Source organism: Carettochelys insculpta, chromosome 26 (assembly GCF_033958435.1).
Source record: "Carettochelys insculpta isolate YL-2023 chromosome 26, ASM3395843v1, whole genome shotgun sequence".
Lineage (NCBI taxonomy): Eukaryota > Metazoa > Chordata > Testudines > Carettochelyidae > Carettochelys > Carettochelys insculpta.
The window spans coordinates 16,069,720-16,093,618 of record NC_134162.1 but is presented as its reverse complement, the minus strand read 5'-3'; the positions used below and the strand labels follow the sequence as shown (position 1 = coordinate 16,093,618).

Below are 23,899 nucleotides of genomic sequence, written 5' to 3'. Positions count from 1 at the left end.
CAGCGACTCGACAGCAGGATGAAGTGGAGCTCCTGAAGCCGCCGCCGGGCAGTACCGCTGGGAGGCAGGGCTCATGAAAGAGGAATGGCCGGGGCGGCTGTGAGGAGGCCAGGCCGGAGCGGGAGCGGGGCGCGAGCGGACGCGGACAGCGTCTACTGACGGGCAGGTCGCACTCCAGCCCTGTAGACCGACCACGCGCCTCCCCTGTGTCGGCTGTTTGGGCCGTGACGACCGTTGGGCTCCCCCCGCGCCCACGTGACTAGGCCAGCCTGCGTGACTCGCGGCACGATCCCCTCTCCTGTGACTAGCGGTTGAGCCCCCACAGAAACTATTTTTCCCAGCAGGCTCTGCGTTCACGCGTGCGCTTAGAGAGTAAGAAGACGGGGCCCGCGTTAACCAGTTGGAACTACAGTTCCCATGAGGCGTCACGGGGCGCCTGCGTGTTGGCTCCTGGCGCTCGAGCCATTTAAATGTGTGTGAGGGAGACTGTGAAATGGCTGCGCAGGTCGCTGCGGTTCGCGCCGTGTCGGGGGCCCCAGAGGAGTCAACCCCGTTGCCCTCAGGGGACCGACCCGGCCGGCCTCGGGGTAGTGGCAGGAGGCGGCGGGGACCCGCTGGAGAGCCTGTCGGCGGCAAGCGAGCCAAGCTGAGCCAGCGGCTCCTTGTGGGGCCCAGCCCGGCGGAGCCGCTGCCTCCGGCTGCCCTGCCCGCCCTGCCCGCGGCTGCAGCTGCGGGGCTCTTCACGTTCTCTCCCCTCAGCCTACCGCAGGAACCTCTGCACCAGGAGAGGCACCATCACCACCGCCACCGCTCTGCTGGGGGCTCCGAGCCCGGCCACCCTGCTGGGGCCAAGGCGCACAAGGGGAAGCGGGGGAATCCCGGGGACGGGCCCGCGCCCGCGGGGCGGCCCAACAAGCGAGGTGAGGCGGCGGGCAAGGGCCTCGGGGCCGTGGCGGGTTCTGGCGCTCGGCTGCCTTCGCCATGAGGGGGGACGGAGATTTGACGGGCCGTGAGGCTATCACCCCGGGCAGCGCCTTCAGCCAGAAGCGGGGCCGCCAGAGTGCGAAACGTGCCGCTTCCTACCCCAGGCAGGGCCGCAGGCTCAGCTGTGGCTATCGGCGGGAACATCGTTTGACCCTTGCATTACCCCCAAGTGCTCCACAACCAGACGGCATCAGATCCGCGAACTGTCTCTTCCCTGGCACCCCTATAATCCTGATAGGACGCAGACAGGTAGATGTGAAGCAAGCCCATGTTGTATCTCCGCAGCCTTCTGGGGGCGGGAGCGTAATTCGTAACTTGCCTATTGCTTGGCGTGGTGGAAGCAAACTAGTAGGTGAACGATTAAAAAGTCTGGTCTCTCCTAATATCCAGTGTTGTCACTCATAGGCAGTGAGAGCTAGGGAAAAAGTCAGAGTCTGAAACCAGTTGAGTGATCTTATTTAAAGGACTGTACTGGTATGCAACGAAGGGTCCTGTGGCACCTTATAGACTAACAGAAAAGTTTAGAGCATGAGCTTTCGTGAGTTAACTCACTTCTTCAGATGCTGGTCCTGGAAATCTGCAAGGCCAGGTATAAATAGGCCAGAGCAAGGCTGGGGATAACGAGGTTAGCTCAGTCAGGCAGGCTGAGTTGTATTGTCATCAGTAGATCTGGAGGTGTGAACTCCAAGAGAGGGGAAGCTGCTTTTGTATTTAGTACTGGTATGATACCTTTAGACCACTTGTCACATCACCACTTCAGTTTTTTGAAACTGAAAACAGTTTTACTCAACAAATGGATTCTGCCGACATGCATCTATAAAGTTTTAGTATCACTATCTTTCAGCATGGGGGGTACAATTCTGTTAGTGTTCTTATACTAAAGTTAGTTTCTGGTTTGGTCTTGGCTTACTCTAAATAGTGTGATGTAAGTGAAAGGGGAGGCTTTTCTCTGTTTAGAAAAAAATGGGGCTCTAATTACAATTTGACTGCTCACTCTTATTTTCATAGTAGTAAAAAATATACTGGTACAGTGCTTAATCCAAACTTAACTGAATAAATGTACCATTTTCTTAGTGGAAGAAGGGAGAAATTTTTTTTGAAGACTAGACAAGGGCAAATATAATGCTACTTTGTAAAAAGGGAAAATAGAAGAAACTGGGGAGTTACAGACCTGTCACCTTAATTTCTGTATCCAGAAAGATAAGGGAGCAAAATAATAAATGAATCTGTTTGCAGACACATAGATGATGATAATGTGATAAGTAACAGCATAGATTTGTCAAGAGCAAGATTTCTTTCATGGGGAACAAACCTGTCTAGAGGGAAGGTGCGTGAGGTAAATTTTAACTTTAGTAATCAAAACAAAAAAGCAGTCCAGTAGTACTTTAAAGACAAACAAAATAATTTATTAGGTGATGGGCTTTTGTGGGACAGACCCACTTCTTCAGAGCATAGCCATACCAGAACAGACTCGATATTTAAGGCACAGAGAACCAAAAATAGTAATCAAGGTTGAGAAATCAGAAAAATATTATCAAGGTGAGCAACCAGAGAGCAGAGGGGCAGAAGGGTGGGGGGAAAAGAGTCAAGAGTGAGTTAAAGCCAACTAGGCAAAAGAGCCCCTATAATGAGCTAGAAAATTCCCATCCCAGTTTGTAGCACGGGTTAATGTGTCGAATTTGAATATAAAAGAGTTCAGCAGCCTCTTTCCTAACCGTGAAAATTCCTCTTCAGTAAAACACAGACTTTTGGGTCATTAACAGAATGAGGCTAACGGGCCTCATCACCTAATAAATTATTTTGTTAGTCTTTTAAAGTGCTAGTGGACTGCTTTTTTTTTTTGTTTTTGTTTTGATGGTGTATAGACTAGCATGGCTATCTCTCTGTTTCTATTTAACTTTAGTAATGCTTTTGATAGTGTCTCATATGAGCCTGTAAACAAACTAAGGGAATGCAGACAATGGAGCTACTATACAGTAGATACATCACTGATTGGAAAACAATTTGTGAAGTGTGATTATTAGAGATTCACCATAAAGATTGAAGAGGGTAGTCAAAGGTCCTGCAAGTATTTCTCGGTCTGGGTCTGTTCAATATCTTAATCAGTGATTTCGTTAAGGGCTAAGAGAGAACTTATAAAGCTTTTGGATGATACCAAGATGAGAGGGCGTTTGATGTGCCTTCAAGGGTGGTATCATCGTTCAAAATCTGGACGACTGGAGAAATAGCTTTAGGTAAATAGGATGAAAATTAATTGGGACAAATGTGCAATGCCCAGTTCAGGAGGGAATAATGAGTAGTGGGTTCCAGAGGAGGGTTTAAAGAGGGAGTCTCAGTCAAGGGGAGGGCCAGAAATTGACAAGGTTTGCTCAGTCAGAGGATGTGGCCTATTAACAGCAGTTAATGTGGAGTTGTGAACATCAAGAAAGGAGAAACTGCTTTTGTAATTGACCAACCACTCCTAGTCTCTGTTCGGTCCTTGGTTGATGGTGTCAAATTTGCAAATGAATTGCAGCTATTCAGTTTCTCTTGAGTTTATTTCTGAAGATTTTTGTTTTAGGACTGCTATTCTTTAATCCGTTACTGAGGTGACCAGGGAAACTGAAGTGTTCTATAGGTTTTTGTATGTTACTGTTCCTGGTGTCTGACTTATGTGCATTTAGTCTTATATAGAGACTGTCCAGTTTGGCCAATGTAAATTGCAGTGGGGCATTGCTGGCTCATGATGGCATATATGTTAGTAGATGTACAGGTGAAAGAGCCCCTGATGGTGTGGGTAGGTCCTGTGATGATATTGCTGGTATAGATAAGTGAGTAGAGTTGGCACCAAGGTTTCTTGCAGGGATTGGTTCCAGGCTTAGAGTTACTGTGGTGTGGTGTGGTTTATAGTTGCTAGTGAGAATTTGTTTAGGGTTGGCAGGCTATCTATAGGTGAGGACTAGCCTGGCTCCCAAGGTCTGTGCGAGTGAAAGATTGCTCAGAATAGGTTGTAGATCACTGATGTGCTGGAGAGGCTTTAGCTGGGGACTGCATGTGATGGCCAGTGGTAGTCTTGTTTTCCTTATTAGGCTTGTCTTGTAGCAGGTGGCTTCTGGGTATATGTCTGGCTCTGTCAGTCTGTTTTTTCACTTCATTAGGTGGGTATTCTAGTTGCGGGAAGGCTTGGTAAAGGTCTTGTAGATGTTTGAGGAACTGGAGCAAATGCGGTTGTACCTTAGTGCCTGGCTGTATACAGTGGATTGTGTAGTGTGCCCTGGATGGAAGCTAGAGGCATGTAAGCAAAGGAGTCCATGGGCTTACAGTATAGGGTGGTATTTGTGACCATTGCTTATTTGGACAGTAGTGTCCAGGAAGTGGATCTCTTGTGTGGACTGGTCCAGGCTGAGGTTGATGGTGGGGTGGAAGCTGTTGACATCACAGTGGAACTCTTCTAGAGCTTCTTTCCCATTGGTCCAGATGATGATGTCATCAATATAGTACAAGTAGAGGAGAGGCATGAGTGCAGGGCATTGGACTAGATGATCTCTTGAGGTCCTTTCCAGTTCTGATTCCTTCTGTTTCTGGATATTGGAGCTCATACAAATTTTTCTCAATTATCATTGAGACTAAATAGTGACTTCAGATTCCTGTGACTGATACACTTACCATACAAAAAAATCTGTGAATGTTAGGGTATTGTGATGTTGCCCTTTAAAATGATTCTTAAGTACATCCACTGGAACTTCAAAATGTAAGTGTACTGATACAGAGGCTTTCTTCCCTTTAATATTTGCACTAATTTATGGTAGAGTTGCTTGTGAGCACTTGTCTACTGGCATTACTTACTTTTGTTAGCTTGTTAAATACTAGACTTTGCAAACTGTTTGCAGTGTGGTTCCAGCCATATTGGTTTCAAAAGAGAAGGTGAGTGATGCAGTATATTTTATTGAGTCTAAGACACATGGGGGAGTTGAATGTTGAAGTATTGGGCAGTAAGTATGACTGATAAAACTGTCAGGTGAAGACATTGTTTAATGTGTAAAAACACAAGCAGGTGCTTTTGAGGGTGATTCCTAATGTGGGTAGACAGACATGCACTAGTGGAGTCCAATTAATGTGCTAAAATAGCGGACGTCAGTGGTTAATAACTGGCAAGATTGGACTTGTAGTACTGTTGACAGCTTGGACGAGTACCTCAACATTCGCACTCCTGACAGCTTGTGGGAGTCTGCATGCTCTGGGAAATGAATTACCCAGCTGCAGTGTAAATGTACCCTGAGAAGCTTGTAGGGAAAACCTACATGGTTATTCTGAAGTTGCTTTCTGAACATCTTTGAACTTTCAATGACAAACTGTTTGCTGGACTATGCAAATTCTAGACTTCTCAAAGTAAGAAGCAATGACTAATAGAACTGTCATTTAGGATTGTGTGCATATTTGTTAGAGGAAAAAATATTTCCATGGAGTAAGCTCTCACTGTTTCTTAAGAAGCTTGCAAAAAAAAGTTAGGGGTTCTTGGTGGGTTCCCCCCCACTTCCTCCCCAGGCAAATAACATTGAGAGTGATACATTGTGTAGTAAGCATTAGTGGTTTAAGAATCCTGACTTATTCCTGTTCTTCAAAACAAACACTTTTTGAAAGCTGAGAAACTGCATATCAAACTTCCTTTTCTTGGGGGTACTTGTGAATTACAGCTTTTACAGTAATGTTCTTGGAACATAACCTAACTGTAATTATTAGAGTTTGCAAGAAATTTTTTTTTACTTTATTTTCAGTAATCAAACATTCACCAGTTTCTGTGGTGGATTAAAAACAGGTTTGTCTCAACTGTGAAAGCCAATATAATTTCTGTATTTTAATTCTACCCCTGCTTCAAGCTATCAGCACGTTAGCAGTATTCTAGTAGTCAGGGTTGTGGGGGCGAGATCTGTAATTTGAAAAGATCTATTTTTTTAATTTGGATTTTTTGAGCAATAAGATCCTAAATTTGTCGTCTGACAGTTAAAACCTCATTGCAAGTATGTTATACATAAACTTAGTATCTCATAAAAATGAATACTGTAGTAGCTCTTGCTTATTGGACTGAAAAGTAACGTGCAAGTAAAGACTCAAACTGGATAGGATTGTCCTTGTATACTTAGATGGTGCTGGACCTTAGGTAAGCATGGCAGGAGTTAGGATGCTCTCTCAAGGGTGGAGTGACAATATGTAGGAAAGGAGGGAACAGTGAAGTGGGCTAGGATGGGAAGGAAGACATTGCTCACATACAGTTTCCTTTATTCTCCTACACTAGCTGCAGAAACTGCCCTGGCTTCTGGACATAAGAGATCCAGTCACAAAAAGCTTGGAAGAAGTGGGTTCCCTGGGTAAAAGACAACTTAGTCAAAAACATAAGTAGCGCATGAAGATGCAGGGTTTAGTGGCAAGAATTAAACAGCCTAAGGAAAACTGCTTGTTAAGAAAAAAATTGAGGCCATGGTTGAGTGGATCAACTGGTTAGTAGCTTAAAAAATTCTCTTTGCAATGCATCATTTGTCCAGACTATATGCGTTTTTAGTTTGTGTAATTTGACAAGTTAAAACCTAAGCTGTTTTTCTGTGTTGGCTGTTGCTAGAAGTTTTTTAGATTAACTAATCCTTATGACTTAAATAGGTTTAGACTCTATCACCCACGTACATGGTATTGAAAGCTTCAGTAAGAAAAATCACAAGTTGACAGTAGCCCAAGGGTCTCTTCTTTTTTTTTTTTAATATTACCTAATGTATTTTGGAACATCATAGCCATAAGTTCATTCCCTAGTTTCCATCAGCATAACTCAGCTTTTCTAAGGAAACTCCAATCCATTCCACCTCAGAAAATGAATTCGGTGGGACTTAACCCAAAATTAATTGCGTGCTTAAGCACAGTCTTAGCTATGTTGGCAACTTGATTTACATTGGTTGTGACTTGCATTGTGATTTTCAACTATACTGACTTATTTATAACAAAAATTAGGAGACTTCCACTCAGTTTAGATACTGAATTCCTTTGGCTGCAAAAGCAAGTGGGTCTAGAAGTGTGCATTACATATCCAAATTTAAACAGCATGATGTGTGAATGTTTGTGAAAACAGACAACACTCTTTCCCATAACATTTTGATGAAGGCAGAATCATTATGAATATTCAGCTAGGGTTTTTAAATTAAAATTATGATTTTGGGAATGTTTAGTTGAAAAGCACATACAGCTAAGCTGTTTTAAATGTGTGCTGGCTCTTTGGTACGAGGAAGGGGATAACATACAAATTTCTCTTCAGTTAGTTTAAGTGATATGCTAACAGTAAGCAGATGGAGAAACCATGGAGACTTTAGCATGGGTTGTTGTAAAGCACAAGCAGGTATCTAGTTTTGGTATAAGAAGGTATGTTGTAAATTATCTTCAGCTGATCTACTTACTTTGTTTAAATCAAGTCTTAATAAGCAGGTTAACCAATTTTAAAAGATTTAAAAAAAGCTACTGGTAATGCTGTGCTGCTCCTTGAATTTCAAACTGTGACTTGGCAAAGCTCTGAGGGGCTGCAGAGACATTACGAGGGATGGGACCCGCTCTTCAGATTCTGCACAAGAATACTACATATGTTCCAGTTTGGACTAATAAGCTAGAAACTTTTTCTTGTACGATGGTTGAAATGCTGCTGAAATTAGTCTTTTTTACCAAGACTTGTCCAGGGTGAACTTCTTCCTTGCTTTAGGAGTGAGTATTTTACACTTGTTTTAGGGTCCTGATAAAACAACTTACCTTTAATCATGAACTTATTTTGTGGCTGGTCTGGTGAAATTTTCCTTTTTTGTCCTTTTAGCTGTTTTAAAAGTTCACCCACTTTAGGCTGAGCTGACGACTGACCATTTTAGCTATTGGTAACTGAGCAGGAGTGCAGTACCAAAACAATAATCCACTACTTAACTGTCCCTGGATTTACTTTTGAGTTTCTCTTCCTGCTACCAGATGAATGGGTGATCTTCACTAAATTCACCATGTCAAACCAGACATTGTATGTGACCTATAGCAAGTACTACCACAAAGGTAGGAGATTGTCCTTGTCTAATTCCAAATGTTCTGTCAATTAGGCATATAAAAACTTAGCTGGTAAGCATTGCGGTTAAACCCCGGTGTACAACCAACTGTCCTAGTGTGGAATAGTCCCAGCCACTGCAGTTGGCTCAGTGTGGGCCACAGTGTGCTGGCCAATAGTTAAGCAGTATTATTAACAGGTTAACTTTTCTGATGGATATTTACGTGCCCACTGTCAATAAGATGAGGAAACTCTATCATACTGAGCAAAGTTTAAGAGCAACAGTTGAAAGAAATTAACTTCTTGCATCTGATGTTGATAAAGACTGAAAATAGTTATAGTAGTCACTGGAAATTCTTAAATGTAAAATAGAACAGTAAGCCAAAGTATATATCTTAAAGCATTTTGCATCCAGGCAATAGCAGAACTATATATATTCAATAGTATTTGTTTACATTCTAAAATGGGACTTCAGGAGTGACTGAGTAGACTTAGAGCTTCATTGAGACTTATCAAGCTAAAGATGCTGTAATAGATAGCTGTGTTAGTCTACATAGTAGCAAAACAAAAAAGCAGTCCAGTGGCACTTTGAAGACTAACCAACGAATTTATTAGGTGGTGAGCTTTCGTGGGATAGACTGTGGGTCAATCCCACGGAAGCTCACCACCTAATAAATTAGTTGGCGAGTCTTTAAAGTGCTACTGGACTGCTCTTACATCTGTAGCTTGACATTTTCTTGCAACTTATGTTGGCTCATTGAATTTCTAAATTATCGTAGAATAGAATCATAGAATCCTAGAACACTAGGACCGCAAGGGGCCTTGAGAGGCCATCGAGTCCAGTCCCCTGCCCCAACGGCAGGACCAACCACTATCTACACCATCCCTGATAGACATCTATCTAATCTGTTCTTAAATATCTCCAGCGAGGGAGATTCCACAACCTCCCTTGGCAACTTATTCCAGTACTTGACCACCCTGACAGTTAGGAACTTTTTCCTAATGTCCAACCTAAACTTCCCTTGCTGCAGTTTAAGTCCATTGCCTCTTGCTCTCTCCTCAGAGGCCAAGAAGAACAAGTTTTCTCCCTCCTCCTTATGACACCCTTTAAGAGATCTGAAAACCGCTATCATGTCCCCCCTCAATCTTCTCTTTTCCAAGCTAAACAAGCCCAATTCTTTCAGCCTTTCTTCGTAAGTCATGTTCTCCAGACCTTTTATCATTCTAGTTGCTCTTCTCTGGCCCTTCTCTAATTTCTCCACATCTTTCTTGAATTGGGGTGCCCAGAACTGGACACAATATTCCAGCTGAGGTCTAACCAGCGCAGAGTAGAGCGGTAGAATGATTTCTCGTGTCTTGTTCACAACACACCTGCTAATGCATCCCAGAATCACGTTTGCTTTTTTTTGCAACAGCATCACACTGTTGACTCATATTTAACTTGTGATCTACTAAAACCCCAGGTCCCTTTCTGCTGTACTCCTTCCAAGACAGTCTTTTCCCATTCTGTATGTGTGAAACAGATTATTCCTTCCTAAGTGCAGCACCTTACATTTATCTTTATTAAACTTCATTCTGTTTACTTCAGACCATTTCTCTAATTTATCTAGATCATTCTGAATTATGACCCTATCCTCCAAGGTAGTTGCAACCCCTCCCAGCTTGGTATCATCTGCAAACTTAATAAGCGTACTTTCTATGCCAATATCCAAATCATTAATGAAGATATTGAACAGAACTGGTCCCAAAACAGACCCCTGCGGAACCCCACTTGTTATGCTTTTCCAGCTGGATTGAGCACCATTAACAACTACTCTCTGGGTGTGATTAGCCAGCCAGTTATGCACCCACCTTACTGCAGCGCGATTTAAGTTGGACTTGCTTAGTTTGTCGATAAGAATATTATGCGAGACAGTATCAAATGCTTTACTAAAGTCTAGGTATACCGCATCCACTGCTTCTCCCTTATCTACGAGTCTCGTTATCGTGTCAAAAAAAGCTATCAGGTTGGTTTGACATGATTTGTTTTTTACAAAACCATGCTGGCTGTTCCCTATCACTTTACTACCTTCCAAGTGCTTGCAGATGACTTCCTTAACTACCTGCTCCATTATCTTTCCTGGCACAGAAGTTAAGCTTACTGGCCTGTAATTTCCTGGGTTGTTCTTATTCCCCTTTTTGTAGATGGGCACTATATTTGCCCTATCATTGCTTTTAGAGCAGTGGTTCTCAAACTTTCTGTCCCATGGCCCACCCTGCTCAATGCAAATCTTTCTGCAGACCACCAGCCAACCACCCATGATGACAAAATGTATTTACTTATCTCTAAATGACTGAATAATATACTGTTAGGCTACTAGAGCATAAATACATAACTAGGCAGCTGTGCCATAAGGGGGTATATTGTATATATTGCATTAGCTTACCAAATTTGTTCTAAATAAAATTATGTACCAAGCAAAGGTTTTTAACATTGTCTTTATGGCAGGAGTGGGGATCCTTTTTTGGGCTGGCAGGCCACCAGTCCACAGTGGGAAGGCAGTGCTAGTGCTCCAGTTACATGGGGGAGGGGAACTGGTGGGGCTGGAGTGCCAGAACAGGCTCCCTGCTGTGAGGGGGATGGAGAGCCCCAAGCCTATGGTGCACCTGCAAGATTGTCATACTTTGAGAACCACTGCTTTAGGGGGAAGGTGCTTGCTTTTGGTGTTGAAAGACAAGCGTGCCAGAGGCCTGGGAAAGCTCCTGTGCTGAACATGTTACAGACGGTTTAAGTATGACCGGCTGGACCAACTGCCTTTAAGCTGGGTAAGATCCAGCATGCTCTTTAACCCATTCATAGAAATGGGTTTCTGTGGTTCAGTTGTCTTATCTACCTGAGGCCAGTGCTGACTCCAAGGGTGCCCCACTTGCAATGGCATTCCCCAAGACTGCAGGTTTGGGAAACGAACACTCTGGCTTACTGTTTCTCTTGAGACACGTTAGTGAAGTGTGTGACACACAAGGAGGGAGATTGTGGTGCAGGGCCCAAGAGGGGGGTGTGTGCAGGTGAGGATTCTTGCATGGGGGAGGGAAGTGGGAGGGAGTTGTGATCAGGAGGAGGGGGTGCAGAGGGTTTTGTTAGAGTCTAGACTGAGGCTGACACTTGGAAGTTTGATGCTTTGAAGTTGCTGTGGGGGAGAACTAGCCTAATGAAGTGCTGCATATTCATTGCAGCACTTCATTAGTAATCTCCCATCTCCCTGATTAATATGCCCCCTTCAAAGTTGGGGGCAAGTGTAGACAAGCCCTTAGTGTTTTATATAAATCATATGAGACTTTTGTAACAAATATAACATTTCAAAAGCAAACATGCCACTGTAATCCAACCAATGTGAAACTTGCTAATTTTCAGATAAAGATGGATTTAGGTAGTAGTTTTTTTTTTTTTTTTTGTGTGTGTTTCTTTGACTTTTTTTGGGTTTCTCTCCCTACCCCCTTTGCTGCGTTTGGGATACATCTGTAATTACAGAATTCTTATTTTTGTTGTTGCCAGAAACTCCAGATGAAAATGGCAAAACCCAGCGAGCTGACAGTCTTATTATGAAGAAGATGAAGAAGAAGAAGAAAAAGAGACACCGGGAGGATATGAGGGGAAAACGCCTTAAAATGTACAACAAAGAAGTACAAACAATTTGTGCTGGACTTACTCGCATCAACAAAGAGATTCTGACTCAAGGACAGAGTGATAACTCAGAAGTGAACAAGGAATCCTTCAGGTATCTGAAGGATGAGCAGCTGTGCCGATTAAATTTGGGAATGCAGGAATATCGGGTGCCCCAGGGAGTACAGACACCATTTATGACTCACCAGGAACACTCTGTCCGCAGCAACTTCTTGAAAACTGGCACTAAATTTAGTAACTTTATCCATGAAGAACATCAGTCTAATGGTGGTGCTTTGGTCCTTCATGCCTACATGGATGAACTCTCATTTTTGTCTCCAGTGGAGATGGAGAGATTTGCTGAAGAATTTCTTGCTTTGTCATTTAGTGAAAATGAGAAAAATGCAGCCTACTATGCTTTAGCCATAGTACATGGTGCAGCTGCCTATTTACCCGACTTCCTGGATTATTTTGCTTTTAACTTTCCGAATACACCAGTGAAAATGGAAATTCTGGGCAAGAAGGACATAGAAACAACAACAATTTCAAATTTTCATACTCAGGTAAAGAAATTCTTAAATGTATGAAAGTCTTATTTAATTTAGTGTCTGGATTTATTCAGATGGCCAAAGATGAAGAATGATTGATTGTAATACATGGACCTTTGTCTTGAAGCCTATTCGCCCCATCCCTAGTGGGGAGATGTCATAGCAGGTGATTGTCCCTATCCCGTAGTTGAGGGAACTCTCTCTCTTGCATTCATATCTGGTTGGGATTCAGGTTTTAGAAACTTCCTCTTCCAGAGCTTACTTTGTAGTACAGAGATCTCAGTAATAAGCTAATCCTTCTCCCTATGAATAAGGCCAGTGCTTGCCTTTTCTAGTGCGAGTTTTCACAAGCAGCAGCAACTAAAAATGAGACTTCAGATGACTTTCCTGGGCAACAAAGAGCGGTAAGGTCAGTCTTGTTAGCTGTGAGGATTTGCTTATGAAACAAAAGAACATGAGTGATATCTCCTTCCATACATGATGGGAACTTCAACTCCAGAGAGGGTGTTTAGAAAAATTTTTGGCTGGCAAGTAAAAGCCCTAATCACCTGTGTTGTGTGGATATTTTCAAGCTCTGATAAATTCCATAGGAATTCATGGGACTGTTTATACAGTAACTTCAGTTCTCCCCAGAAAATCTGCTTCGGTTTTAAATTCCAATATAATGCTGTAATACTGTCATGGGAATTTACTCTTCCAGGCATGTGTTGACAGCTGACTTCTGTATGCTCTAGTCACGTTGTAGAAAAATTTCAGTTAAAACCAACTGGAAACAACTTAATATTGTAAAGCGATTGTTGGCCATGCTAGAAGGTGCTCAGATGAGATTCAAACACAACTAATAGCTGGCTTATTAATCCTTGGTTGCGTTCTACTTGCCTCCACTGCAGTCCTTTACTTGGAATCCTAACCTACTCCAATCACTTTTTTTTGTCAGGTATTCCACATGAGGGCTACATCTACAATAGCCAAAAACTTTGAAATGGCCATGCGAATGGCCATTTCAAAGTTTACGAATGAAGTAGTGAAATACATATTCAGTGCGTCATAAGCATGCGGGCGGCCGCGGCACTTTGAAATTGACACGGCTTGTCCAGGCGGGACTCCTTTTCAAAAGCACCCCATCTACTTTGAAATCCCCTTATTCCGGAATCAGTTGCCTGCCTTCTGGAATAAGGGGACTTCAAAGTAGCCAGGGTCCTTTCGAAAAGGAGCCCCATCTGGACGAGCTGTGTCAATTTCTAAGTGCCGCGGCCACCTGCATGCTAATGAGGCACTGAATATGTATTTCAGCGCTTCATCAGTGAACTCCAAAATGGCCATTTGCATGGCCATTTTGAAGTTTTTGGCTAGTGTGGACACAGCTGAGGAGATGTATGTTACCCCAATCTTAGCATCTAGGATTCCTTGTTGGTTTTTTTTATGTAGGAGTGTTGGACAAATGAGGAATACAAGATAAACTTGGTTTAACTTTGATTTAGGAGTCTTGGGGAAATTGGTTGCATTTAATTTTGTTTAAATTGAGTTAGTAAAGCACATAAAGGTGAAAAAGATTGCCTGCCTTCCTTTTGAGCCTCAAGTTGAATGAGCCAGTATCAAAATTAGGATACAGTTACTCTAACAAAAGTAGTATTTTTGCCCTAGATTACCACTACCTCTTCAATACTTTTTTTTTTTTTTTTTTTAAAAAAAAAAAAAAAAAAAAAAAAGGCTGTTACTATGTTGGATCATTTTTGACTCTATTTGAGCTTGGTGGGACATAAAGTTCTCAGCAGATGTTTAGCTACAAAGTTACCCGTTCACTGAGGTGTCACATTTATTTACTACTCATGACCTAACCTATTTCTCCAGTTGATGTTCTGAGGCCTTACCACTTCAGTTGAATGGTTGTCAATCTCTTGTGGTGATGACCCCTTTCACAAAGCAAGTTCGAGTATGACCCTTTTATAAATTAACATTGCTAGAAGACTTATCGGGCACAGCTCTCTCCCTTCAGGATAGGGAGGTGTGGGGGATGTAGGGGCTTAGAGATGTAGGGAAAGCCTCAAAGTGAGGGGCAGGGGGAAGTTTGTTTTGCTCCCTGGAGCTGGTGGGGTTGTGGTGAGGGCATATTGACTGGCCTGAAGGGGGCTGTGCTTGCTTGCTTCCCTCCTGCATCTCCTGGCCATTCTGGTGTATAATGGTCCCTGCTAGGTGTGGTGTCGTCATTCCTCTTCCCCCCCCCCCCCCCCCGCCCCTGCCCCCAGAAACAGGTGTCTCATGCATATCCCATTGTCCTGGCACAAATCCTTACCTTGATTTGTCTGTCTCCTACAGAAGACCCCCCCCCACAACTCAAACATAGGTTGTATTCCTGCACAACCATGCATAAATCAAGATGGGGGGGTGGTCCCTGCATTCCTGGCTCCCTGCTCCTTTAAGCAGAAAGGAGCCCAGAGCTGGGTGCAGGGGTGTCAGTCAGTTTCCTGGCTCCCCAAGTGGAGGGGGATCAGTAAGCCACAGGCACAGCTGCTGGGAGCCAGGAGCACAAGGGTCTGGCTGCTGCCCGGTTTCTGGCTCCCCACCACTCACTGGTTATTCGAAGAAATGTGCAAATCAAAATTGTGGAAGTCAGGAGTCCACTGTACATATTTGTACTAGTTCATGAGGTAGAAAAGATATAAATAAGAGAAGCTACAGTAACGCAGGAAGTGGTACTGGGTCGTGGTTGAACTGGGCCAACTACAAACCTCCCTGAAACAAAGTAGGCTCTCAATGGCTAAACCACGCTTCTGGTGGTGCCCCGCTCCCAGTATTGTGGCTATGCTGGTAGTATACACATGGATGCTTAGAGGGAATAAGCCATTTAGGGTGTTTGCAGCTCTGTTTGGTCTGGAAGTGGCAAATAAAAATGGCTATTCACTAAGAAGAATTTCAATACCTATAGTAATATGGACAATTGTAACCTATGCTGTCAAAACTATTAACTTACAGAAATTGGATGTAAAGGAGACACTTGCCTTAATTTTCTTCCTATCGTTTCTTATGGCAGCTTGATTCCTTACTTACTTTTTGGTGCCTTTTTAATAACACCAGATGATCCAAATTTCCAGCTAAACAATAGCTTAAATTGAACATAACCACTACATTAAATAGCTGGATAAGCTATGACATTCTACAGTTCAACCCAAACTAGTATTTGTCACTACTTGCTCTGTAGACCTGGCTGCGTCTGTTGTGCAGTTGAGTCACTACACAGTACAGTAGCTTCATCCTGGGTTCCACAGGACTGGTTACTGCTTCCAGGGTGATCCTAACATTCTCCCCAAAACACCGTGCATCCAATTTTTGGTTAATGGGGAGCTGACATCTACATGGGAGTCGATACGTGAAGCACCTTCCACCCCAGAGCTCACAGAGCACATAACCTGTACAACTGAATGCTTTGAGCTGTGTACATAGGCACAGAAGGCAGGAAGCTTATGTGAGTGTATAGGCCAGACACAGCCTGTGGGCCACAATTTAAAGCACCTCCATGCTAAAGGTATTCCTCCACATCACGGAATAGTCACAGGGCTGTTCACAGAACTTCAATTAGTGTGTTTTTTGTAGACACAACTTTAGTCTGCTCTCTAGCACTCTTCAAGAACTGTAAATTTTCCAAAGTGATGTAACTGATTTTTCTAATTTACCAACCAAATTTTGGGGCTTATCTGATTCCATAGTTCAGACTACAGTTATAAAATGCTGAGTTTTATTATACTGCGCTGTAACTTCCCCTTACCTAAATGCTTGGAGCTTGCAGCATGCAAAGCACGTGGCCCACACAGCCAGCTACTTTGGAGCTGCATGAGTGGGTATGGAAGGCAAGGAGCCTGCTTCAGAATCCTGCTGAGCTGCTGCCTGGGTAAGCACCTGCTTTCCAGAGCCTGCTCCTACCACCTCCACCTCTCTCTCCCTGTAACCCACTACTTCCCCTCCTGTTCCAGGTTACAACCCAAACCTCTGCATCCAAGTTCATGAACCTATATCCCCTACCAAACCCCTCACCCCAATCCTTTGCCTCAGTCACAACCCCCCCTACATCCTCCAGGTCAGAATCTTTTATTGTTGCCCTAGGTCACAACCTCCTCTTTCACCCAAACTCTGTCACAGACATCACACCCCCACCTGCACTACAGCTCCCTACAATGAGCCCCTTTCTGCACCCAACCTCCATCCCAGAGACTGTACCCTCTCCACAGAAAAGTGTGGCCCTTGACTAATTTACAAAATCTTGGAGTGGCTCCCCCATCACAAATATTGTCCATTTCTGTTCTATAGGCACTGTAATTGCCAAATGAGCAGTCATGAATGAATTGAATTGCCTAGGTTGGAAGTTTGCACTTTTTTTGAGCGGTCCCCGTGGGTGCTTCACATCAGGTATCAGACTGGCACCGGTGCCACAGATTAGACATTTGCCAAGTAGGTGCTATTTGGATTGTGCATGTGCAGGAGTGCACCAGGCCCTTTGCATGCTTTTAGTCGTGTGTCAATCCGGTCTGATCCAGTACCTCTCAACCACCCTTGGCTGCAGGTAGACTTCTTGGCTCCTCAGTAGCATGTTTGAAAAACAAATTTTGATCTATCTTATGTACATAGTTTTGTACTGAGCTTTTCATAGTAGTAGTTTGTATGTACTAGTTTATAGCAGTCATAGTTTACAAAAAGTTATGTAATGATTCTTAAGTATAGTGCTTTTAACACCTTGTTCAACTGGTTCTCCTCGTTCAGAATTCTAAGAACTAAGTTATCAGCTCTCTTGTTTCGCTAAAATACCTACATCAGATTTTAAAAAGTGACTCTTGCCTCGAGGCAATGATGGCTTCTAATGGCCACTGTCAATGCATACTGTTGCTTAGGAAAACCAAAAAGCAGTCAAATGGCACTTTAAAGAGTAACAAAATTAATTTATTAGGTGAGCTTTTGTGGGACAGACCCACTTCAGATGGTAGCCGTACTAGAACAGACTCAGTATTTAAGGCACACAGAACCAAAAACAGGAATCAAGGCAGACAAATAAGAAAAAACTATCAAGGTTTCAATAATTATCAATTATTGTTATCAATTTTTTTATTGTCCACCTTAATTACTGTTTTTGGTTCTCTGTGCCTTTAAATATTGAGTCTGTTCTGTTATGGCTATGGTCTGAAGAAGTGGGTCTGTCCCACAAAAGCTCACGTAATAAAATTGTTTTGTGAATCTTTAAAGTGCTACTTGACTGCTTTTTTTGTTTTGATATATATACTAGCATGGCTTTCTCTCTGTTACTGTTGCCTAGAGTTCCATTTGCCTCATAAGTGCCCTCATTACTCAAGCTCACAGCAAGAGCTGCAAAGGACAGATATGAGACGGATTCTTTGAAAAAGCTCTCCAGCTTGATACTGCTAACTGACCAACATTTGAAGGCCTGGGAGTGGGTCCGAAACATCAAGCGGCCTCACTAGTTTCCCCAGAAAGCCATAAGGAAAAGAAATGATCTTCGACTTGATCTTTGCCTGTTTTTATCTGGTGACAAGATGAGTCATGCTGAGGGCCAAGCTTCCTCACTGACTAAGGAGGACAAGCAGCCTAAGTCTAAAACGGACTCTACTGATGTTGGTGCAAGGATCCTGCTCGGAGCCAATATGTTCAGGAAGCTCATCACTGCTAATACCTAAAGACCAGTTGGCACCGGAACTACCCCTGGCACAGCACTCTTTGCCTCCAGCCTCAGAACCTATGGGTACTGACTCCTGGAGGGAATGGTAGAAGGCACAGGCCAAGGCTTGGCACCATAGCCCACTACCTCAATTGCTGATGCAGGTTAGATTCTCTCCTTAGCACTGGGGGAGAGCAAGGAGACATGGGTTGTTGTCATTTCAACACCCAATGTTTCCTCAGTCGCCATTCCTAAGACCACTCTCCCCCTTTTTGGAACAACTACACCATGCCTACAGGTGTGGCTACCACGGGTCCCCCTCACCTCCACCTTCCTTGAGGTTGTCATACCTGCCTTATTCTTACCCTTGCCAAGGGTACAGGAGACACTCCATTTCTCACTCCTCATCCCTGGATGCCCCCTTGTGGTGCTGCCCTCACATTCACAGGGACCATCAGCAGCGTTACTGCTATCACAGCAGATCTAGAGATGCTTCTTCCAAATCCACAAAAGGATACAGGTGTTGAGCTACCCCTCTGCCACCGTCACAACCATATCCATGGGCCCAATCTGTGACTTCCATCCTATAGGAACTGATGGAAGACCAAGGAGGGAATTAGAGGAACACATGGAAATTTACCAGACAGACATCTCCTCTTTGGATGAGGTGGTTATCCTAGGTGACTCTTCCCGCCCCCTCCTGATGACTTTGGAGATAATTTCAAGAACTGTTTAAAAATGTGGTACAAAGTTCAAATAGCCAAAGTCCTGGAGAAACAACAAACTAGAGGTCTCCAGCACCGTCCAAGATCTCCGTTCCATTGGACAATGCTATAACGGAGGCAGCAAATAAGATCTGGCAAACCCCTGCTTCCATCCCAGCCACTAACAGGAGGTTGAAGTGTTTTGTACTATCCAAGGGGATGAAATTCCTGTGTAAGCCTCAACGAAACTGGTGGTAGAATCATCACAGCAGACTGTATATGTACTACAATATAAATTCTCAGTCTCTGATAAGGATGCCAAAAGGCTAGATCTGTTCGAGGAGAAAAGTTTATGCTGCTTCTATCCTATTGTGCATGGCTAATTAGGGTGTGCACTTATATCATGAACAAAGGTCTGATTAGATGAAACTGTCAACCCTCATGGGTCACTTATCAGACTCTAAGAAGGATATACTAAAGGGAATTGTTCAAGAGGGTTATGCAGCATCTCAAACAGGAGTACAGATAGCCTTGGATGTTGCTGATACTGCTGCATGTTCCACAGCAACAGCTGTGGTTATGAGGTGAATATCCTGGCTCCAGACTTCTGGGGTGCCTAAGGAATTACAGACAAAAGTCAAAGAGCTGCCCTTTGAGAAAAGCGAATTATTTGAAGCTACAGATACTGTACTACATCTCAAGCAAAGCCTAGAGTTCTGAATGTGGTTAGTCACATATATCCTGCCTTACAAAAGAGAGACATTAACCATATTAAAGGTGGCATAGCTACCCTTACCAACAGCAACCTTATCAGCAGAGGGGATATGATCAGTCACAAGAACACCATAGATAGTCTAGGAGACGTAACCAGCAACTCGACTCTGCAAAAGCCAAGGTGGCAACTTTGATTCCTCTGTCGGTCTGTGCCACCATCTCCAAGGTCCAGCGCAAACTACCCACCCAACATCTTTCACTATCTGTTATGCCCCTTTTACCACCAGAGGTCCAAGATCACCACAGACAAGTAGGTATTGGAAATAATTTCAGTAGGCTATGCCATTCCATTCCATGCCATACTGCCCACTACTCTGCCCACCCCTTCCCTCTCTCAAGACCTTACGAAAACAAGAGGTTGACCACCTCACAATATGAGCAGTGGAGTGGGTACTTCATGAATTCAGAGGGAAAGGATTCCACTCAGTTACTTCCTTATGGAGAAAAAGATGGGGGATGGAGACCATTTTGGACCTAAGGGTGCTAAACCACTACCTACACAAGCAGTGATTCAAGATGATTTCTATTGTTTCCATAAGCACTGTGTTGGATGACGGAGATTGGTTTGCAGCCCTTGACTTACAGGACACATTTTCATGTAACAACTCAACTGGCTCACAGACACTTCCTTCAGTTCATGGTAGGAATAGAAGATTTTCAATACAGGGTATTGCCCTTCAGCCTCTGGACAGCACCCAGGGTTTTCTCCAAGACCCTTGCTGTGGTGTCAGCATATCTGCATCATCTGGACACGTGAGTAGTCCTGTACCTGGACAATTGCCTTCTCAAGTGGCACTCCCCTTTGAACATCCTTCAGATATCCATCACCATGGAGATGTTTCAATCCTTGGGCTGCATCGACAGTTTGCAAAAATCAATGACTGCTCATGCAAAACATAGTTTATAGGGGCTCATGTCAACCTGAGGACAGCAAGATTGTACTTAGCTATCCAGTGCTTCCACGCGATCCAATCTTGAATCGAGGGTGCTCATTCATAGCCCAATGGTGCAGGTAATGACCTGCTTACAGTTGATGGGTCATATGGCTGCTGCTACTACGTATGTAGTACAGCATGCCAGGCTGCATTTTGGTTATCTACAACATTGGCTACTGATCCTGTGTACGCCCGCAAGGCACACTATTCACAAATGAGTATCCCCACCATGCAGGTATTGCAATCCCTGTGGCAATGGACAAGACCCAGCAATCTCTTATCTGGGGATCCCTTTCACCAAGCCCATGCTGCTGTGTCCATAACTACTGATGCATCTAGTGTAGGTTGGGGGCAGGGAGGGTGCTCACATAGACATGTCAGTCCAGGGCTGGTGGTCTTGACAAGAAATGGCCTTTTATAAACCTTGTGGAACTAAAAGGTATTCAGTGCTTGCAAATGCTTTGTCCCACATTCTTGATGCCTTGGTGAGAATATTCAGAGGACGTTATTACAATGTATTATATAAAGCGGCAAGGGGATGTGAGACCCTGCTCTCTCTCTGCGGAGGCCTTCCAATTATGAAACTGGTGCATACAGAATGGCGTAACGCTGGCCTTGTACTTACTGGGTGTAAATAATACCACAGCTGATCTGCTGAGCAGACAGTTTTGCACCAGACCACAAATGGGAGATAGGATCCGATGTTCTCAGTCATATTTTTTTTTCAAATCTGGGGCATTGCGTCCATAGACCTGTTTGCAACCTACAGCAACAAGAAATGTTTCTATTGTTCCAGTGCAGGTATAGGACAGGGATCTCTCAGCGACGCTTTGCTTATCCAATGGAAAGGACCTCTTTTTATAACCTGCTCCCCTTCCCCATCCCTCCGCCAGTGCTCATCCACAAAGTATGGGAGAAATCAGCTCCCTCCAGTGTGGCTCTTCCTCATAGCCCCAGCCTGGGCTCGACAACACTAATGACCGATCCTGCAAGGGAATTTTAGTGTGTCCTCCACGGCCAATTGCCCTTGTTCTGGACCTGCTTTTGCAGAACCAAGGGTTGCTGGTGCACCCACAGCCGTGTACACTTCACCTCATGGTTTGGCTGATTGGCTCGGCCCATTAGAGGCCTCATGCTCTGAACAGGTCAAGCACGTTCTGATGCACCATCGGCGAACTTCCATGCGAGAGACATAAAGTGGAAATGTTTTGGGGCATGGTGTTCTACGTGGGACATGCACTCAGAAGTAGCCCCCATACAGTCCATTCTAAACTGATTTTTTTTTATCTTAAGCAAGAGAGACTTGTCCTGCCATCTTTAAAGGAGCACTTACCAGCCATCTTATCCTTTAGACACATGACAGAAGGGACGTTGGTATTTGCACACCTGATCACTGCATGTTTTTAAAAGGTCTCACCAACATGTACCCCCTTCACAAACCTAGATCACCGCCTTGAAGTCTAGACTTAGTTCTGGGTACAATACACAGACCTCCACTTGAGCCATGGGCAACTATTCCATTGTGTCTCCTTACCTTTATAACCAGAAGGAACACTTTTTTTCCACATCTGCTCATTGAGTTAACGGCCCTGATGGCCTCTCCGCCACATACATTAAGGAGGCAGTGACGCTTTGATTACACCCTCTCTTCGTTCCAAAGGTTGTGTCCAAGTTTTACTTGAATGAACTGATCATGCTTCTGTTGTCTTACCCGAGACAGCATACTTCCAGTGAGGAGACAAAACTCCCATTCTCTGGATGTGAGATGAGCCTCAAGTGTTTTACCTAGAAGGAACAAAGCCCTGCTGAAAAATAGGCTATTACTGCCCCTTGCTCAGAGATCTGAGGGCAAGGTGCTAACCTCACAGAGAATCTCAAACACTATTACTTTGTGCATAACTGTGTGTTAATGCTGTCTTCCATGAACAACACCTGTCCCACCTAAATCTCACTCTACTAGGGCGATGGTGGCAGCAGCCGTGGCCTTTTTCAAGTGTTCCTTTAAAGGACATGTGCTGAGCAGTAATGTAGTCAGCCTATGACATGCTCGCCAAGCATTATGCCCTCCGTTGCCAGATGGTTGAAGGCCTGGGTCTTTCAATAGCTCTGCTTTCCGTGGCTGACATCTAACTTTGGTACCCTCCCATGTTTTTGGGGGGACACTGCTATGTCGTCACGTGATGTGAAGCACCTTGGCTCTATTCAAAGAAAGGAAGTTACTCACAGGGGTAGTAACGATTGTGTGTGTGTTTTTTGAGATGTGCCCTTGTGGGTGCTCCATTACTCTCCTGTCCTACCTGCGTCAGAGTTTCTTTCAGAGTCATACTTTGTAGGTGGCTTCGAGGAACTGGCTCGGACCGGATCCTGCACGTGACTAGAAGCGCACAAAGGGCCCTGTGTGCTCCTGGGCATGCATGATCCAAATGGCAACTGTTTTGCAAATCTCTGATCTGTGGCAGCGGGGCCAGCCCAACACCTGATGGGGAGCACCCATGGGGGCCATCTCAAAGAACCATTGTTACTACCCAGATGAGTAATTTGTTTCTGTGACAGCTCTAGTAGGATGAGGCTATGTACAGAATTTACTTTATTCAGAGCATCTAAAAATTTTGTATTTCTGCTGAACTTAAGTTTTGGTAATATATTCCTTTAAAGTCACCTTACTTGACTGTCTTCACAGTGCAGTTCTTTGGAGTTTCCACTTAAGTAAGAGACCCCATATGATGGGGTCTTTAAAGAGACTTGCGGCTTGTCTACACTACCTCCCTACTTCTGAAGGGAGAATGGTAAGTAAGGTGTTGGGAGTTGATTAATGAAATGCTGTGGTGCATATGCAGCACTTCATTAGGCAAATTCCTCCCCCCCCCCCCCCCCCCCCCAGCAACGTTAAAGTTTTAAACTTCGAAGTGCCGGCTTGCGTCTAGCTGCAGCTCACCCACTGGTACTTTGAAGTGCCTGGGGTGCTTCAAAGTCCCTTTATTCCTCAAAAGTGTTAAAGGCTTGCAGCATTGGTTTGGCTCAGGGTTCAGTCATTTACTACTCTGGGTGGAGTACTTATTCCTCTGCATTCTTACAACACAATATAAGATTACAATTTTCATCCCACCTTTTTTTTTTCCTCATTATTAATAGATAAGAGTACACATGATGTAAAAGTACCATATGTAACGACTGACTCCTGAAATATTCAGCTGTTCTTACTTTCCTGGACCCAGGCTTGTTCTGTGTACACAATGTGGTGATTGTCTGCTGGGCAACTTAAACTTAACACCATGTATTTTCAGTAAGCTTCTTACAGAAGCTTAAGTAGGTGTTATACTTTTTTTTAAAAACTGAGGGGTTTGGGAAGGCTGCTGGTCCACTTGTCATGATGGCTAACTGACTGTATGATCCTTTGTTAGGGGCTGCAAGTTTGTGACCCCCTCTGCTCTTGAGTAAGCATGGTGGCTACTTCTGGGGGAGAATGATGGTAAGCAGCTCTTCATGTGGAACGGAATTCCCCTCCAGCTCCTCTCTAGTAGTAGTAGTAGTAGTAGTAGTAGTAGGGGTGTGCGTGTGTGCATGTGAGACAGAGAGAGAATATATCCAGCACATAAGGGGCCAGGCCATGGCCTTGAGGCTTCCC

At 44.1% G+C, this 23,899-nt stretch overlaps 1 protein-coding gene across 2 annotated transcripts in view; it reads left to right on the top strand.

The window, feature by feature from the left end:
* Positions 1 to 412: 412 nt before the first annotated feature.
* RSBN1 (round spermatid basic protein 1) overlaps positions 413 to 23,899 on the top strand; it is a 59,848-nt gene continuing 36,361 nt past the window's right edge. Inside the window, exons 1-2 of one of the 2 annotated variants that reach the window (XM_074977903.1) lie at positions 413 to 920; positions 11,556 to 12,217. In XM_074977903.1, coding sequence (XP_074834004.1) covers positions 494 to 920; positions 11,556 to 12,217 — 1,089 coding nt within the window. In that variant the 5' untranslated portion in view covers positions 413 to 493. Of the gene's footprint in view, positions 921 to 11,546; positions 12,218 to 23,899 lie in introns of both variants that reach the window. The other variant, XM_074977902.1, reaches the window with a different exon arrangement.